Source organism: Conger conger, chromosome 5, assembly GCF_963514075.1.
Source record: "Conger conger chromosome 5, fConCon1.1, whole genome shotgun sequence".
Lineage (NCBI taxonomy): Eukaryota > Metazoa > Chordata > Actinopteri > Anguilliformes > Congridae > Conger > Conger conger.
Window position 1 is genome coordinate 4176429 of NC_083764.1, and position 20000 is coordinate 4196428.

The window sequence follows — 20000 nt, forward strand, 5'->3', positions numbered from 1 at the left end:
GATCTAGTTCCGTGAGAACAGCCAGACAGATCAGTCGGAAAACGTATTTGTACTTTAGTATCCTATAGACGCCCCTTTCTCTGTGGGAACAGGAAGTTCCTCTGTCTCTGCCTTAACGTGAGAGTTTTTCTGTGATTGGTCACGGCGAGCCTGCCTGGATCTCACAGTGCCCCCTGGTGGCTGGAGTTCGCAGTAACACTTCACCAAAGCTCAAAGTAACTGGTGCTGAAAGCATGACCACGGTGTCTTGACTTAACTGACGTCTGTTGCTTTGAACGGGCCAGCATTCGGTGACGTAATACAGACGTAACATAACCTACGGTCTATGACCAACGATCACTACGGCAAAACTAGACTTCAGAACCCGGACGTAGCCACCTTGAACGACAGATACCAGCTGTTTCAAAACCTAGCTTGAGCTGTTTTTTTCAGCAGGGAGGAAGATTTTTCTGTCCCGCGTCCTCTCTGAAGAAGTGCACCTTTTAGTATGAATATATATGTACTTGCTATGAATATAACTGGGATGTGCTCAATATGCAGAAACACTTTGTGCAGGTTTTTTCTTTGCTTTAAAAGAAACGTCAAGCGCAGCGCTTGGGGGATTTCTCTCGATCATCCAAAGCACAACGTGTGTTTATCGTTATTAAATTTACATGGCTCGTAAGTGGATTAGCGATTAACAAGTGACGTGTTTGTTTTTTGGTGCTACTAGAGCTGGATAGAGCTAAAATATGGTGCAAGCCCCTGGTGCTAAACTGGGCTTTAAAAAGGTCGTCGTCAAGACAACCACTGAGCAATTGGCCTTATCTTTGGATGAAAAAAAAAATATGCAAATGATTTTTTTGATTGTTTTATTTACAGACAGTACAGATATTGATTTAAGCTTGGTCTCTGACTGACAGCGGTTATGTCTACGTAAAGCCCTTATGCAGTGTAAACGGGAACGTGCTTTTGCACGAGGAGTGGATATGAGGATGCGTCTCGTTTGTAAAACGCTTACACGGGAGTAGGCAGGTTTTTTACCCTCGCTTTTCACGCCCCAAAGCTGAGATCTCGGAAATGGTGTAATCGCTGGAGAAGAATTAGTTTGTAACAGCAAGCTCCATGTGCAGAGCTACACTATGTTTTTGAGTACAGATCCTGATATTGGAATGGTTTCGCAATCATCATGGAAACATGAGCATTGGCGTTTACTTTATAGCAAATGGAAAACACATAAACGAAAAGGGAACGACTCCGCAATCCCTACGAGTGGAGTCTGGAGGAGAGGCTAACGATCACCCATCGAAAATGAAATGATTGCTTGCCTTATTTCATTATGCAGTTGAGCCAAATGAAGTCACTTTTATTTGTGCAGCGCTTTTTTACAGAAGACTGTCACAACGAGGCGTTAAGAGTAACAGAAGCAGATAAGCAGAAGAGACCTGCACCCCCAAAATAGCAAGCACATGTGGTAAAAAAAAAAAAACACCCCATGTACAGGAGAAGATGTATTTTTGTATGGCAGTAGAATAGGTTTTTGAGAGAGCACAATATTTTGAGACCCAAGTTACAAGGGACAGTAAACGCAGAGGAAGATTATAGGGCAGGTCTGTCCAAACCCGGAGCCCCGGAACTGTTACCCGCGGTACAAAATTTAAATTTATTTATATAGCGCTTATAGCCTGTCCCAAATACACTTTACAGATTAACAGAAGGGCAAAAACAATAGGGCAAACACCAGGTCTGAACCCCCAGATAGCACAAGCAAATGAGGTAAAAAAAACTCCCAAAAATCTCTCAAACAGTGGTGAGAAAAAACAGAAATGGTTTCAGTGGTGAATGATGAGGTGGTGTGTGTTTACAGTGCCAGTGTGTGTGTGTGTGTGTGTGTGTGTTTGTGCGTCTGTGGGGCTGGCGGTAGGATAGCATAATGCATAAAGCACAGGAGTACTCAGAGACTATGATCTGGGGCGTGGGGGGGGGGTGAGGAGGGGTGTCTCTGTCCTAATCCCCATCCTCCTGCTGCCACGAAGGCTGTGTTTTTAGGTGTTAATATCTTCCTTTTCTTTTTTACTTCCATCTCTTCTCTCTCCTCCTCCTCCTCCTCCTCTTCCTCCTCCTCTCCGGTCAGAGGTCTTTTATCCCGAAATGAATGAAATTGGAGTAATAAGCATAATTATATTAATAACAAAACATAAAAAAACGGTGCAAACACATGTTGGCGGTTCCCAAAAGGAATCCTGACATGCAGATATTTTTATTTTTTTTAAATCTTATTTATTCTTATTACGTGTATTTTTTTGGGTCAATTTCTTAGACGTAATGATATCAGAAGAAAACAACAACAACAACATTGTAAGCTAATCAAATCCAGGGGCTATCTTTGCCTGAATATACCTGAATTTTTACACAGTGTAAGGACACGTTGCAGTGTTACTGAAGGCTTTTATAGACACAGTCTGCTACACAAGAGGTTTCTCCCTCGGAAACACAGGGCTCGCTGCTATTGGCAGTCACCATTAAGCCAAATCACACCATTTACTGTAACTATAACCCTCCGCCTGTTCCTGGTGCACCTAGACCCTCTCCCAGACCCTGTTTAGCAAGCGAATCGGGGAAACGGGTTAGTGTACGGCTGGCCGACAGGTTTTCGTGCCGAGGCTACAACGCGTTAGCATTGCGGCTGTCAGTATTAGAGCTGGGGCTGTAAGTGTTAGCGCTACCGCGGTGAGCGTTAGCAGCTGCCGTTGTAAGTGCTAGGGCCATGGCCGTAAGCTGTAAACGTTAGCACTGGTTAGCATCACGGCTGTAAGCATTAGCATGGTGGCAGCATTGGCCCCATGGCCTCGGTGGTAAGTGTTAGCACACTTACGCTGACGGAGGGGCTTAGGTGCACCACTAAGAGAAGGCCATCTTAGGAGGATGACCCTTGACCCTTTTGTGCTGCTAAGATCTTTGCAGGCAGATGTGCCGCTGAGCCCCATGGGGTAGAGGGTTCTTGCCAGGGGTGGAACCTCAGGGCAGTTTGTGAGGAGAACTGCAGCCAATGACATAACAGCTTTCTTGGTGACTAACCAATTGGGCGTCAGTTTCATGGCTGCTAACCAATCATGTGACATGGTCGCTATGCCATGAATGTATTATTATTTTTTTCCATTATCCGTGTTAGCCCTTCAGCTGTCAGACACAAAATCCTGGCAGAAGAACATATTTATGTTGGCGGGATATTGTGTGTCACTTGACTGGCCAAGGGGCTTCCTGTGAAATGGGAGGTGATCACATGACCCTCTCCACTCCCGATCCCCCACCCCCCCCCACCACACCGGTGCTTCCTCACAAGCTGCTCTCCTGATTGGCTGGCCAGTGCAGCTCATCTGATTGGCTCTCCTGAGCGGCTCATCTGATTGGCTGGCCAGCCCGGCTCCACCCTTGGTGGCTGCTCACCCTTGACCCCTCTCCGTGTGACTCAGGTGTATTCTGGGACAGAGATTCTCTCTTCAGGAGCTGAAGTGCTGTCTAGCTGGAGTAGGAGAAAGGGAACACCCTCTGAGAGAGAGAAAGAGAGAGAGCGAATCCTGAACCATCAGAACCTGTTTCTGCTGTGGTTACGGCACAGCTCTCCGGTTCACTGCTGTTTGCTGGGAGACCCGCCTGGCCGTTCCTGTGTTCTGATTGGTAATCCAACTCCATTTTGTTTTGAGAAACGCTGACCTCCAAAACCCACAAAAAAGAAAGAAACAAACAGAAAAAAAACACCCAACGAAAGGAAGAGAAGTCCTGGTGCAGGGACGGGCTGGTGGCTGCCTGGCTGACCTTTGACCCCGGCAGTAACGAGAGGTCGCTGCGGGAGGGGAGAGGACACACACTGTGACGCACCCAGCTCTGTCCGAGCTCCTCTCAGAGGGACCCCAGAACGAGGGCCAGGCCCCGACTTTAGTATAATCCTGCATTTAAGTCCCTTGTTAAGCCAAGGTTTATTTTCTTTGCTTCCATTCCTGCAGATCTAAAACAAATGCTCAATCTGAAAATGGCCAGTTAAAAAAAGTACAACAAAAATTAAACCCAAAATTTGCATCTGGGATTGTTTACCCCCCTCCCCCCGGTGACGATATGTCTGGATTATCTTGCCAATTTATTTTACTGTTTGCAAAAGAGTGGCACGAACACACATGACTGTGGGTGACACTCATTGTTCCTGTCCCACACACACACCACGCACACACACACACATACAAAAAAAAAAAAGCAAAGTTTGGGTTCTCACACCTTGTGGTGCCTTGTCCTGTCGGTGCTAAAGGCAGCCAGTTCAGCAAAACAACAATGCTTGTGTTTCCCCCACTCTGTCTGTGTTCCGCTAGCCCGGCCATCGAATCCACGCTTTACACGCGTGACATAATCACACGTGGAAGGTGTCCTCCACATGTGACGCCGTCCGTTGTGATTACGATATTCCAAAATATGTGTGTGATTCAGAATACACAGGATTCAGAATTATTGTGTTCTTTGTTTCTGTTACTGTTGCGGAAGGAAATACAGCAATACTGGACATCTGGTGGAAAGCTGTTACACCCCTCCTCTTTCCAGAGGATTTCACCTTGAGTTCCTTTTTTAAACCCTGTTAGTTGCAGGGTTGGTTAGTAGCATGCAGACTTGTTCGGAAAGATTTGATGAACGCGCGCGGTGTCAAAAAATGTTGTAATTAGCCAAATGCAATTCTCACTGGGTTTTGACCTTACAGATCCAGTTAATTTTTGTTTTTGTAAGTTAGCAGATAATTTATCATTTATTTTGATTGTTGTCAAACAAACTGAAGTTCACGACTTCTGACTTGTAAGATGAGTCATTTTTAGTGCCACGATTCAACAGCAACATTAACCAGATTACCCAGATTAACCAGGTGGTCGACGCTCCACTCGTGTTTGTCTCAGTGTTCCTACTTAACCACAGGTGGCCCGGTTTAGGAAGGGGAATATCTCTACTCTATTAAAGCTAAAACGTAAAACTGATTCAGCTTTCGCAGAAGGCAGACAGCACTCTCAAAGTTAAGAATCCGGGGTTGACCATCTGGTTGATTGATACTAATATCAATGGTAAAATCTTCTCAGCTCCTTTGTGACCTTTGACCTTCGGGCTCCATGAACACGGACAGGCGCTGAGGTGATTGGTCTCCACACCTTTCAGTGTCACCGTGATGTGGGTTTTGTTTTTTATTTGTTTATTTGTTTGTTTTCTCTGTTTTTACATAATGGTGCATTTCAATGTTTCTAAACCTGGTGCTGACTGAACTCCCTAACGGTGCTACCATGGTGTGAACAGCAGGTGGCGACATTGCAGTGCTGCTCAGAGCGCCATGCCACAACCTGCCTCAAAACCCTGCAGTTGTGCTCTCACTCTGGAAGAACCTGCCCCCCGCCCCCCCCCCCCCCACCCCTGGAAACCCCCCCCCCCCCCACCCCTCCCACAACTCGGTTTACAGCAGAGCACGGCTCTGTATCGACTGTGCCACGTTTCCAAACCTGCACGTATGTAACAACAAGCTTTTGCACATGTATCCATATGTCCTCTCTTCCTCTATGGTTTTATATGTTTAACTGTTTGAATACTTTCAATGATTTTACATGAGTTTTTATGGAAGGCAAGTCCTTAATTCATCCTTTAGTTTGGGGGGGAAATGTTTCCATTTTGGAGACAATGTGTTGATGTTTTTTTTTTGTTTTTTTTTAAAGGAAAACTTTAAAAGTGCACGGTGTGCTCTTTGTGATTATAGAGTGCTGTTGTCTGTAAGACACTTTTGGTGGGTGTAACTCCTCAAATCTCATTGCTGCAGAGTTGGCAGCAATGTTGTGTATGAAAACTCTTCAAAGTAGAATACATTGATTTAAAAAATCAATCAAAATCCAACAGTTGTCAAAATGATTGCTGCTGTTTTTTTTTTGTTTTTTTTGTTTTTGGTACATTTTCTTATTGCTGTTGCGGGGACAGATTATTTTGTTATCTTGGAGGTGAATTTATATTTGTGGATTGTCTGTGCATTTTTGAAGCTGTAAATGAAAATATTTCATAAAAGGGGCACTCGACATAGCTGACATACTTCAGAGATCTGTCAGTGAACCCCCTTGTGAATCCTCACCTGCGTTGCATTTGTATGAAACTATTACACTGGTGTTATGTTGCATTTACGTACTGGAATAATCTACCATTTTGATGTCACATATATGAGTTATGAGAAATATGTAAAATATCTTAAATCATCTGATGTCCAGTATTGCTCACTGTCCACTTTTACTTTTGGGAACAATATTAATAACATAAGGTGCTAAAGTTGAAATTCTTTTTATATACTTTGGTTTTTAGATGTAAAGACAAATATTACATTAAAAAAATCATGTGAAGCCTTACTGTAGATGGATATGTCAATAAGACTGTTGATCCCCAAAACAAAAAAGTGAAAATCATAAAGACAGATGTATATAGTGTATGAAAGTAAATTCATTTTCTGATATACCAGTAATTGTACACTGTACATTAAAAATCTGTTTTTCTTTTTTGTTTTTTTGTTATTGTTTTCTACACGTACATAAATTTTGCCTTTTTTGACATGTCCAGAGTTTACGTACATATGTGTGAATACATATGTATGGGAATATAGCTGAAAAGAAATATACATATATGATCATTAATGGTGTTCCCAGTCATAAGATATGCTGTTTGTTTGATTTGTTGTCAGATCAGGGCAGTATTTCAGGAAACTGGATTACTGAGTTAGCAGGATAACTGCGCTGAGTAAAACTCACAAAACAGGATTACTGAGTTTGCTGGATAATTGCGCTGAGGAAAACCCACAGAGCAGGATTACTGAGTTAGCTGGATAACCGCACTGAGTAAAACCCACAAAGCAGGAGTCTAGGTTTTACTCTTATCCAGCTAACTGAGTAATCCTGCTTTGTGAAACAGGGCCCAGCTATCCAGCTAACTCAGCAATCCCGCTTTGTGAAACAGGGCCCAGGGCAGTGGTTATTTGACCAGTTTTGCTCTGCCCTGATTGGTTGCTCTGATCGAGGCCAAAGTGAAGTACAGTAATGTACGGTGCTTTCCTGACCTGGCAGCTGATTGGTCGAGCTGCCAGGGAACATTCACAGAGGAAAACGTCCATTGTGTGTAAAGTGGCCAGATCTGAGAAGCTGGGCTGGGAGCCATTTTGGACAGTAACCACTGCCTCAGAGATATTTCTGAGCAGATGCAAATAGATTGAGAATATTTGCAGCTGCCCCTGCAAATAGATTGAGAATATCCCTTGCACTGGGAAGGGAAGTGTTTCTGTTCTGTTCTTTCATTTTTCACAGTTCTTTCCTTTTCCTAAAGAATACCACAAGAGCATCTATTAAGGCGACTGCAGGCTGTATGTTGCTTGTAACATTCAACTTTGACTGTGAACTATTTTCAATTCTCTATCCTGTCCCACTGGGACGTGTCAAAGAACGTCTCTTACCTCAAAAGACAAACGAGCATTACATTACAAAACGGAAAATAAGGAAAGACACACATTTTAAATAAACACACACGTAGACTTGCTCATGGCTGGTCTGTGTGTGTGTTTTCCTGCAGTAGGTGCTTCCTCCCCTCCTGACCGGGAGAGGGACACTTGATCATATTACGTATTTAAAACAAATACGAATGGCTGAAGTGCGCGAACATTTATTGGCTGATAATAAAAAAAAAAGTGCATGACGACAATGGCTGAACTGAACAACGTAAACAGGGAGTCTGATTCAAGCATGTGTGTGTGTGTGTGTGGGTGTGCGTGTGCGTGTGCGTGTGGGTGTTTGTGCGTTATGTGTATTTGGTGTTACTACCTTTCAGAAAGTAATACGGCAGACAACGCAGCCTAGATTACAAGAAAAAAGTTTTAAATTAAATTAAATGTTCATTTAAACAGGAAACAAAATGCACTTTCTCACCTTGATGCAAAGCCACCCCTCTACTATGCAATGAGTTATTATTATTATTATTATTATTATTATTATTATTATTATTATTCCTGAAATCCTGAAACTCCTTTCTGCTCTTCTTACTCAATAACAGGTTCAAGGTGAGATTTTGAGATTAAATTATTAAAAACACTGACAAATTATTCATGCAGCAGCAGACCGTTCAAAAAATGTTCTTATCAGGAGAATTCTGTTTCATCCGCTAATCTGTCGAAGTGTTGTGTTTGTGTGTTGAGTTTTCCACCCGTCATAGGCTCCTGATTTTACTGTCTGATAGCATGATTGTCCTATTTTCAACTTGTTGTTTTGTGTTATGTCTAAGTGAATGATTGTGTGTGTGTGTGTGTGTGTGTGTGTGCATGTGCGTGCGTGCGTGTTTCCAGTATAAGAATTTAAGTTTTCTTTTCAACAATTAAAATTATGATGGCAGTTTTGGGCCCAAGGGTTCTTTAACTATCATTTATCTAAATCAGAAGTAGTTTTCCCCAAATCAAAAGGTTTTACATTCAACAAAGTCTGCATGGGGGAACTGTGGCAGATACCTTTATCTTGTCCAGAAGTGACCCTTTCTGGATCAAAGTATGTGAGGGTCAAAGAGTCTATAAAAGGTTATTTTTGTTCTCCCATAACAGGGAATGAACCAAAAGCCACCTGACTGGTTAATGGCATTCATAAATAGACGATTGCCATAGGACAGCCCAGCAGGACAGATAACAGTTTTTGAACATTCCTAGAATGTTTGGGAAATTAGGCTGATATGGTTAGCTAGTGTCTGATGCTGTTAGCTGGTGTATGACATGGTTAACTAGTGTCTGATGCTATTACCTGGTGTATGAGGCTGTTAGCTGGTGTGTGATACTGGTGGCTGGTGTCTGATGTTGTTAGCTAGTGTCTGACACGGTTAGCCAGTGTCTGATGCTGTTAGCTGGTATCTGATGCAGTTAGCCGGTGTCTGACATGGTGAGCTGGTGTCTGACACTGTTAGCTGGTGTCTGACCCTGTTAGCAGGTGTCTGACACTGTTAGCTGGTGTCTGACCCTGTTAGCAGGTGTCTGACAGTGGTAGCTTGTGTCTGACCCTGTTAGCATGTGTCTGACAGTGGTAGCTTGTGTCTGACACTGTTAGCATGTGTCTGACACTGTTAGCATGTGTCTGACAGTGGTAGCTTGTGTCTGACACTGTTAGCATGTGTCTGACAGTGGTAGCTTGTGTCTGACACTGTTAGCATGTGTCTGACACTGTTAGCATGTGTCTGACCCTGTTAGCATGTGTCTGACAGTGGTAGCTTGTGTCTGACCCTGTTAGCATGTGTCTGACAGTGGTAGCTTGTGTCTGACCCTGTTAGCATGTGTCTGACAGTGGTAGCTTGTGTCTGACACTGTTAGCATGTGTCTGACACTGTTAGCTGGTGTCTGACCCTGTTAGCAGGTGTCTAACAGTGGTAGCTTGTGTCTGACACTGTTAGCATGTGTCTGACACTGTTAGCTGGTGTCTGACCCTGTTAGCAGGTGTCTAACAGTGGTAGCTTGTGTCTGACACTGTTAGCTGGTGACTGATGTTGTTAGATGGTGTCTGACGCTGTTAGCTGGCGTCTGACACTGTTGGCTGTGTCTTAAATAAGGCTGCAAACAATGGTAAAATGTTTCAGGTCTGTTTATTTAATTATTATCTAAATCTATTTTCATTGTATTATGTGCTGGTGCAGTCAGGGAACTCATTTCTCACTCTGGTACTATACCATGAAATCCAGCAATCTAAGAAAAATATTGACAATGTTGTAGCTAGCTTTTTTGTCTATTTTTGTACTGTTATTTGGAATAACTCGAACATAATTATAAATTATGACAAAATTACATTTCACATATCTCCAATGCCATTCATAGAAATTCATATTTAGTTTCACTACAATGACATCTTACGAGAAACGGTTATGCATCATTCAGGCATTTTGGGCCAAATTCAATCTGACTGCATTGTGGACTTGTATTCTATTTTCCCATTAAATACACATCATTTTTGTTTACTTGAGTCACCACTAAATGCATGTGCTTACATTTTGGTGAGATAGTCTGACATTTTGTGAACTACAAACTTTCCAAGAAAATAAATGAACAGTTATAAATGCTTAAAGATAGTTTTTTCCTGTGAGATCCCCCCCATTGACTCTCAAAACTCAAGAGTATATTCTCACGGTTTTACCGGCCCCACCAAAAACAGTCTGCTCAATTTATGAATTCAGTAAGAATTGAATATTTATTAAAATCGATGTCTGTATTTCTACACTAAGCACAAGTGTTTTGTGTTCTTGTCTTATGAAAAATAAAATTTGGCTATAAAGGTACAAAAACATAATTAAACCAATTATGAAAAGAACATAGAACGGCAAATTATATCCGAAGCAATTTCAATGCTTGGCCTCCTGAAGGAGATTTTGGGTTGTGATGTGATGCTTATTACTGAATGTTATTACAAAAAATTACATTTCGCCCAAAATATATTTATTTAAGAGAGAAAAAAAAAAAAAGAATTAGAAAATATTTGACAGCAAGATCTTTATTTTGTGTTTTTATACTACATCTATACCTTGCTGTGTTTGCTGTCTTGGTGTTCTTCAGCTTTTAAAAAAGAGTGAAAAATATAAGTATATAGTCATTGTCAGGCTACGCTTAGGCCATTCATAATGAGTACTGTGACTGGAAACCTTTTTGATCCATTCTTTTGGAGAATTTTACGTCATAGTAATTTATTTTCAGGTCACGTTTGATTTCATTTGCACTGATCGATGTGTTCTATTGCTGATTTTGTTTATTTGTTTCTTTAAATCACAGTTATACTCAAAGCAAATGAAGAATAACAATGAAAACCTGTTTTCTGGGATTGTGTAATGTTGTGTTGTCCAGATTCTGTATAAAATCAAAAATGTAAATGATGTATCGCGTATCTGCCAGTCGAATGATGGCCGTGTCTTTAACTGATGTAATTAACAAAAATGCATAATGTCAGTGTTTTAAAACACATTTTAAATATCTTTTTTAAAAAGAAACATTAAAAACTCTAGTTAAGATGTTTGTGTAATCTTGCATGGTTAAGATGAGAATTGTCGTCGCGCTCTGTTGTGAGAGGAGAGGGTTCGGTTTCTCCCGCTCATCTGTTCTCTGTCCTTCAAGTGTCTTCATCACACCCTTCTTCCCTCTTTTGACTTTTTTACTTTCTCCTCTGGGGTCACGCCCTCCCTCTAAACACCCTTCCATCGCATTGTTGAGTAACCTTAAGCTCCTTAACTGACCAACCGATCATCTTCAATACGATTAACGGGATATGTTTTTTCATACCGTATTTTATTGGGAAACTAGCTGTCCATCTGACTGGAAAATGTGGTAAAAACGTTCCATTACGTCACCCTTTAAGAAAAACATTTACTCATACAAAAAGATTACATTCAAATTTTTGTTTTTTGTGTATTATTATTTTTTACTTCCCAGTATGCGGGACCATATTGCACTATATTTTATTATATATTAGCCTATACTATTACATAAATGAATTTGGCTCTCAGTGACATCATTTCACAATGATGGCATAACGACATTGATCGCTTTGTTAAATACAGCACTGTTAGCAGCTCTTTTGAAAGACTGCAAAATCACAACAAAAGCTATAGCTTGGTGCTAAATAAACTTAAGTCAGGACAGGTGACTTTCTCTTTGTACGCAAAGGACGCTAGTCTGTGATTGGCCCTGGCGCCCCAAAATGGGACATCTAAGGAAATCAGAGGACCCATAGTTCTCTGTGACACTGGCAATTAATTTAATGAGCATAGTTAATGAAAAAGGAGCAAACTTGTTACAACAGTATGCAGTATCTTTAAGAGTATGTTTAATTATAAATGACTAAGAAACCACTAATTGACATCAGGACCTTTTACAGGAATCTTAAGGGCATCTGGCAGCCATCTTAAGGACAATGTGGTCGCCAAAAAGACTGAGACAAGAGGAGCAATAAAAATGCAGAATCTTTTGTTCTTCTGTTCATTAATACTACTTTACTTTGGAATTGCATCCATTTCTTTGCAATTTTGATTAATTCTTGAAAATCATGAAGTAATTACATTTTTTAAATTCATTTCTGGTAGGGATCTGTGGCCAAAACACATGGAAATAGACAAATAATCTGATGGCTCACATTGTGGAGGTGCAGCTCATGTCCCACTGCTTGTAATAAGTAAAGCTTGAAAAACAAAGCAAATCTTTATGGAGGTAAATAATATACAAACATTGTGGCAATGTTCACGATCCACAGTTTCAATTTGGAAGTAGGTGGTTCTTTCAGCATCTGATGGTCAATAACATAGCTATGCGGGATATGTGTAGTTAACTATCTGTCTATCCTTATCTGGGTCGACAAAAAGAAGAGGGTCATACATATAATTATTGAATTCCCATCAATCAATCAACCTTTTAGTTTGTTATTTGAGTGTAACTTCCTGTTTCCTGTCATGTGACATTGTCCATCAGCTGTGCGTCACTCTCCATTTTACAAGAGTTTCCATTTGTCAGAGAATTTTCAGTAATTTAGACCATCTGAAATTGTCTTCCTTTGAGACAATAATGAATGTATCTACTGCACAAAAAATTACACTGAATGACTGATTGGAATATTACTCTCCTGATGTATTTATTCTCTTTTCTTAAACCGTACTTTACTTGAGAAGGGGTTACAGAACATTTATTTACCTGCCAATTCATGTATTTTTTTATTGAACCTAGCATAATTTTCATAACAAATCTGAAAACATGATTATGATTGTTTTTTTTAGTTTTTTTTTATTTCCTTTGTTATTTTTTTCTGCAAGAACTGCTATGGTGAAAATGTCAGAAGTTTTGGTGATGAAAACAATAACAAAAAAACATGTACTTACTCAGCTCACCTGGACAAAGAGATATGATTTATACATGAATCAGACAGTATTTATTTCAATTTTGTATCTTTCCATTTTAATACATTATAATGTTGTGACTGAAATGAAAAATATAAACAATTCATTTTATTATATTTCTGTGTGGTGTGTCATTTGAAATATATAGGCAATATATTTTTATGCAATAGAAATTTCCTGGATATGCAGGTTTTGAAGGTAAATATGTAAAGTCAAATTTCTCTGTCTGAATTTGAATAGGGACAAGTTTATTTGAATACTAGATTCATGAGAATAGGGCCTATTAGATTCACATATCCAATCTGCTGATACGAATGATGAATTATTAAACTTATTATTACTAGATAGATAGATAGATACTTTATTCATCCCGAGGGAAATTTTAGGCATTCAGTAGCTTATACATACACATATATACACACATATCTCACACACATACTGGTTATAACAGGACAAACAAAAGGAGTCAAATGTCAAACACAAATAGTATTTTCTAAACAAAAGAGGAATCAATAAATGTTTTCAAAGATACACACATAGATTACAGCTGTTTAGCCGATGCATTTATCCAAAGCAGCTTGGTTAGACTAAGCAGGGGCCAATCCTCCCTGGCACAATGTGGGGTTGACGGTCTTGCTCAAGGGCCCAACAGCTGCAGAGGTCTTATTGTGGCTACACAGGGGCTTGAACCACCAACCTTCCAGGTCCCGGTCAAGCACCGTAGCCACTAGCCTATAGGCTGCCCCTATGCAACACATTTAGCACAGTAAATGCTGTCTCACATAGTGATAAGTTCTCACATAGTCACACTGTGTTTTACTCCTCATTAGACATGTGCACAAAAACGGATAACCCATTCACCTCAGGACTATTTACTCCCAGACCTTACATGTTTTTCCCGAGACCCACGGAGATTTGAAATATCTTTTTGCTAAATTGTGATTTAGGCAAAGTGTACTGGTTTACTCCTGTCACCTCGGAGTGCTGTGTTCGACAGAAGAAAAAAAAAGTCTCCCTGCGCGATGCATGCTGGGATTCCGCTCTACGCCCAAAATGGCGGCAGGATTGAAAAGTTGGTGATGTTTTTACCCCACTTTGAAAACTCCTTTTTTTCTAATTTGCGCATTTTCTGAATGTAAAAAAGGTCTCGAGTACGAGGCGATATTGAAAACTTGAGTAGAGCTGGTGTTGTATGCTGATGGAAGTTGAAGTTCGTCGGTAATCTGCCTCCTGCCCCCACCCGGGTCCGGTGTTTTGCTCTCGGGAAAGTGGGGCTGAATTGTGTTTCGGCGGCGGCGCAGCGATGCCAGTAACGCAGAGAGAACCGACAATACATCCCTTGAATCCACAATGACGAGGATCTGCGGATAGACATGGAGGATGACGTAAAGAAAGCAAAAAAGGTGACTTTACCGACTATCTTCGGGGCTGAATAGCGTGTTGCTAGCTAGCTAGCTAGCGGGGGCGCCTTGATTTACATCATAGGCAACTAGCATTAAAGCTAGCTACCGTTAGCTTGGTAACTGGGCAGATTCTCTACGCTAATGCAAGCCAACCTTCGACTGACAAATGTTTTGCGTTCCGCTACCTAGCAAGCCAACAATCGTTTTACGTGTATCACAATTTAAATCGCTAATATTTGTAGTTGCATTACGATTCGACTGTAGTCTGATTCAACTAGTGTCATAGCAGTTGTCAGTTCATTGTTGTCCAAGAGAAGTGTCATTCGGGTGGCCGGAACTTCAACGAAACAAGGCTTTTTCGTGGCAGCGACCTACCTTACTGTTCGCTAATACCAAGTAGATATCGGGATGATCTTGTCATTTGTAGCTAGTTTTCTGAATATAATGACTTGCTAGTCCGTTAGCTTGCCAATTAAGACTGCTAGTGTTTACAGTCCCCCCCGCTCTCTCGCCCTTCCATGTAAAAGTTTGAGGTTAGGAGACGGTGAAGATATGAAGCTAAATACGCCCAACATGAGAATTTGGAGATAATCAGGACGAGTTCTGGCTGCAGCTATGAAGCTAAATACGCCCTGAATGGGAATTTAGAGATAATCTGTCGACATTTAGCACACTACAGCACCGCCTCTACTGTTGGCAATGAAGTCCTGTTTAAATGAAGCACGATGGTCGCGCTGGACCAGTCAGCACCGCTTAGGCCTGGTCTGACTCCTTGACCCTGTCAGTCTAACGGCAACAAGCCTTCATAAACGCATATTGGAAACCTCATAGAGCCTTCCCAACCAATCCCTCCCCGGTTTGCTTATTTTTAACATGAAAAGCGAACACTGAAGAAATATATTGATATCCGTAATTCACTTTAGCGAGCACGGCTTTTTTTGGGGGGGCAAACCATGAAAACAACTATTTACGAATAAGATTTACCCGCAGTAGATAGTATGTGCAATGCAATAATGTTTCTGTGTTTATTCAAAAATCGCTCCTGTGTTGGAGGCGCAGGACACGTGTGTCCACCGGGTGGCAGTGTTACACAGCGGACAGACTGTCAAACTCACTCTTCAGCCCTCTCATTCAAGTCACTTAAGCTGATGCTGATCCGTTGCTGTTGGCTTTAAGAGCAGCTACTTTCCAGTCGTCACCGAGGGAAGGAAAGTACCTTGGGCGAATGGGGGGGGGAGGGGGGCGGGGGGCTTTCCCTGCCGTTTGATTGGTGCCAGTGATCAGGTGACCACACTGAGAACCTCACTGACTCAACCCATCAGTCTGGATGCATGGATTAAACCGTACCATCCGAGTACATTGCGAAAATGGAACACGAGTTATTTGAGAACTGATCTCTCTGGAGATTGCAGTGACTCGTTAAGGTAAGTTAACCCATCGCGTTCAGACTGAAATGCTTACAGTAGCAATTCAAGAGGACAGTCAGCAATCTCAAAAGGGCTGTTTTTTGCCCTTATTTTTCCAGGTACATTTTTCCATTGACATATAAACTTTAGTTTTCAGGACAACAAGCAAACTGTCTTTTAAAAGCCCTGCATTGTGCTAAACCAGAATCCCTTCACGCAAATCAAATCACTGGTTGGTATCGCCTGTGGAAGTTCTCCAGGATTAGAAAATGTTTTAAGTGAAGGGGGCAGCCTATTGCTTAGTGGCTAAGATGCATGACTGGGACCTGGAAGGTTGGTGATTCAAGCCCCATTGAAGCCACAATAAGATCAGTGCAGCTGCTGGGCCCTTGTGCAAGACCCTTAACCCCACATTGGTGCAGGTGAAATTGTCCCCTGCTTAGTGTACTCAAGTGTAAGTTGCTTTGGATGAAAGCGTAAGCTAAATAGCTGTAACGTAATGTTCCAAGCGCCCGGGTCGGTCTTTGTGTTGCGGTTGTTAAACGAGATGTCAGTTCATCGGTTGTCCAGCAGAGGGCGCCCCCGTGCTGTGCTCTCTGGTTACAGGTAGGGACGGTGGTGAATCGGTAATGTCCTCGGCTGTCCCGCTGTCCTGCTGTCAGGTGATACGGGGTTTTTAAAGGAGAACTCCCCCTGGGATTGGGTGGAAGACCAAACAGGGGGTGGAGAACTTCACATTTGTAACTAGGGGGAGGTTACTGAGTTGAGTCAGCTACTGATGGAGCAACAAACCAAACTACCAGCGCTCCTGCTTTTGTACAATAAAAAGGCTCTTTAATGTGTAGTTTAACACTTGTAATGTGTAGTTTAAGACATAAAGAGCTATATAGCTCTTGCCAGCTTTAGAACTTGCCCTCTGATCTGTTTTGTTGAGTAGCTTTGAGTCTGACCCCCACATTATTCATTATACCCGCACGTGCATACATACTCTGGTGTGGTATTTCACTGAGACCTAGCACAGAGTTTCTGGCGGGTGTGATTGACAGGGGCGGAGTCTGGAGTGTCCCTCTGCAGCTGGTGTCTGTGAGCAGGAGTTTGAGGCAAGTGTTGTTACAGGAAGTGGTGGTGGCGGCACTTCCTGTTCAGGGGTGGAGTCTGTTTTGGCGTTCAGACGGGGTGAGTGTTGCGCACACGGACCGTCTCTCTCCTCCCCGGACCCGGCTCCAGCTCCAGCTCCTGCTCCAGCTCTGGCCCCTGCCTGCTCCTGCATATTTCAGGCCCGGGATAAGGTTACATGGAGGCTGAGGTGAGGGCCTGAGTTAGCGTTAACGTTAGCCACCAGTTTGGTGTGTTGCGGGGCGTTCTGTTCTCGAGCTCCTGCTCTGTGCCCACGCAGGGGTCTAAAGCTGTGTGTGTGTGTGTGTGTGTGTGTGTGTGTGTGTGTGTGTGTGTGTGTGTGTGTGTGTGTGTGTGTGTGCGCGCGCGCGCGCGCGTGTGTGTCCGTGCTTTGTCGGGTGGGAGTGCTGTTTCAGGTGTTCATGCTAATGCTGTGACAGGTGTCAGGGCTTTGCAGCTCCTGTTTGTGGTAGAAGAGGAAGGAAAAGTGTGACTTACAGTAGTTCACTTCTGCACTGAGTTCGGTCCTGCTGTGTTTCTCCACCGGGTTCAGTCTCGCCTCATCTGCGCACACTGGCAGCTATTTAGGAATGGGCAGCTCTCCTCTGGTTTATCAGAGGACTGTGTGTGTGTGTGTGTGTGTGTGTGTGTGTGTGTGTGTGTGTGTGTGTGTGTGTGTGTGTGTGTGCGCGCGCATGCATACGTACGTGCAAGCTTGAAGCAGTGACAGTGTTGTGTTTGTGGTTAGCAGTGATCTGAAAAAGCTGTAGGTCAATGTTTACGCTGATGTGAACTAACTTCCACTACAGTATTACAACAGTAATATCAACCCTATGCTATGGAATTGTGTAATATTCAAATTAATATTGGGATTATGCCATACTCAACTATAATATTGAACTGATAGACTGATGTTATGTTGATTGTATGTCATTTTTAAACGGTATGTTAATTCATATTGATTGAATGCTGTAATATTTTATCTCCATATTAACATTGAATGAATGTTGTAATATGTAGCTAAATGGTATGATGTTAAGAGCTGTTAAATTGATGGAATCAATCTGGTTGCCCTTCTTTGAACCTTTTCCAACACCTCCCTGATCTGCACACAGTAGTCTTAAGTGTGGTCTCACTGAATGCTGTAATGCTGTCTCTCTGTCGCCCCCCTGCAGCCTGGCATCGTGTCTCCGTTCAAGCGCGTGTTCCTGAAAGGGGAAAAGGGTCGGGATAAGAAGTCCCAGGAGAAGCTTACGGAACGGCGCGCCCTGCACACCGTTCCCCTGTCCCTGCCCGACCACCGCGTCGACCCGGACATCCTGCTCAATGACTACATCGAGAAGGAAGTCAAGGTACCGTGGTGGCGCCCTCTTGAGCCAAGTGCTGTCTGGTGATACCACAGCCTGTGATCCTGTTGTGTTCATCGCAGCGTAGAGCTTTGTGCTGCAGCGTTAGAGTAGTGTTGTTGCAGTGTAGAGTATGTAAGTGTGTGTGTGTGGTTGCAGTGTAGAGTACGTAATTGTGTGTTGGTACAGTGTAGAGTACGTAATTGTGTGTTATTGTTGCAGTGTAAACGTGTGTTGTTGCAGTGTAGAGTATGTAAGTGTGTGTGTGTGTATGTTGTTGCAGTGTAGAGTGTGTAATTGTTTTGTTGTTGCAGTATTTGGGGCAGCTGACCTCAGTCCCGGGGTACCTGAACCCATCCAGTCGCACAGAGGTTCTGCAGCTCATCGACAATGCCAGGGTGAGCCCTACTCCTACCACACTCTTCCCTTACTCATCACTTACTCTAACCTACACATACCCTACTCTTCCCTTACTCATCACTTACTCTAACCTACACATACCCTACTCTTCCCTTACTCATCACTTACTCTAACCTACACATATCCTACTCTTCCCTTACTCATCACTTAGTCTAACCTACACATACCCTACTCTTCACTACTCCTCAGCTACTCTAACCTACTCCTATCCTACTCATCAGTATTTCTGAATGTTATTTCAAAGGTTTTGCCCCATTTTGTTTCATAGTCTTGATGAACGTTGCTCGCTGTTGGTGCCGATACCAGTGCTGCAGTGCTCAATGCTGCTGGGCGGTTGCAGGAAGTTGGGTGGCTGAGGGTGCTAACACAAACGTGCGCTGTGCTCCGAGAGAGGTCATGTGACAGGAAGTGCCCCCCTCCCTGCAGAAGCTGCACCAGATCGCGGGTCAGCTGACGGCGGAGCTGGACGCCCTGGTCAGCCTCTCGGCGTACAACGTGAAGCTGGTGTGGCGCGACGGCGAGGACATCATCCTGCGCGTGCCCATCCACGACATCGCCGCCGCGTCCTACATCCGCGACGACGCGCTGCACCTGGTGGTGCTCAAGACGGGTGCGCGCTCAATCCCGCCCAGTCCCGCCCACAATCCCGCCCAGTCCCGCCCACAATCCCGCCGAGGCCCGCCCACAATCTCACTCTGCCCCACCCACAATCTCACTCTGCCCCACCCACAATCTCACTCTGCCCCACCCACAATTTCACTCTGCCCCACCCACAATCTCACTCTGCCCCACCCACAATCTCACTCTGCCCCACCCACAATCTCGCCACATCCGGCCCACAATCCCACCATGTTCCACCTGCAATCACACCGTGTCCCACCCACAATCACGCTCTAGTGTAAACAGATTTGTGGTTTCTTTTGGGAGACTGGTGAGGTTAACCTCTGACCTCTGACCTCTGTGCGGTGCAGCCCAGGAGCCGGGGGCGTCTCCGAGCCCCAGCGGCGGGGCGGAGGGCTCTAAATCCCCGACGCTGAGCGCTCTGACCGAGCCTGGAGCCGTGCTGCTGGAGCTCTGCAGCCTGCTGGTGCTCGCTGTGGAAAACAAGGTACTGCGTTCACACACTACAATATACACACACACTATACAATACACACACACACACACACACGCACACTACAATATACACACACACACACACACTATACTATACACACACTATACAATATATACACACACACACTGTACAATATACACACACTATACTGTACACATACATTATACAATATACATACACACACACTATACACTACATACACTGTACATACATACACTACATACATACACTATAAACTATCCACACACTATACAATATACACACACGACACTATACACTACATACA

The 20000-nt window shown here is 43.1% G+C and overlaps 1 protein-coding gene across 1 annotated transcript in view; it reads left to right on the forward strand.

Moving 5' to 3' along the window:
- The first annotated feature begins 13940 nt into the window (after positions 1-13940).
- The window catches only part of LOC133129152 (cerebral cavernous malformations protein 2 homolog), an 11385-nt gene continuing 5325 nt past the window's right edge, over positions 13941-20000 (forward strand). The window contains exons 1-5 of the mRNA XM_061243017.1: positions 13941-14309; positions 18007-18183; positions 18492-18575; positions 19024-19207; positions 19569-19705. Of these exons, the coding sequence (XP_061099001.1) occupies positions 14280-14309; positions 18007-18183; positions 18492-18575; positions 19024-19207; positions 19569-19705 (612 nt within the window). The 5' untranslated portion in view covers positions 13941-14279. The remainder of the gene's footprint in view (positions 14310-18006; positions 18184-18491; positions 18576-19023; positions 19208-19568; positions 19706-20000) is intronic.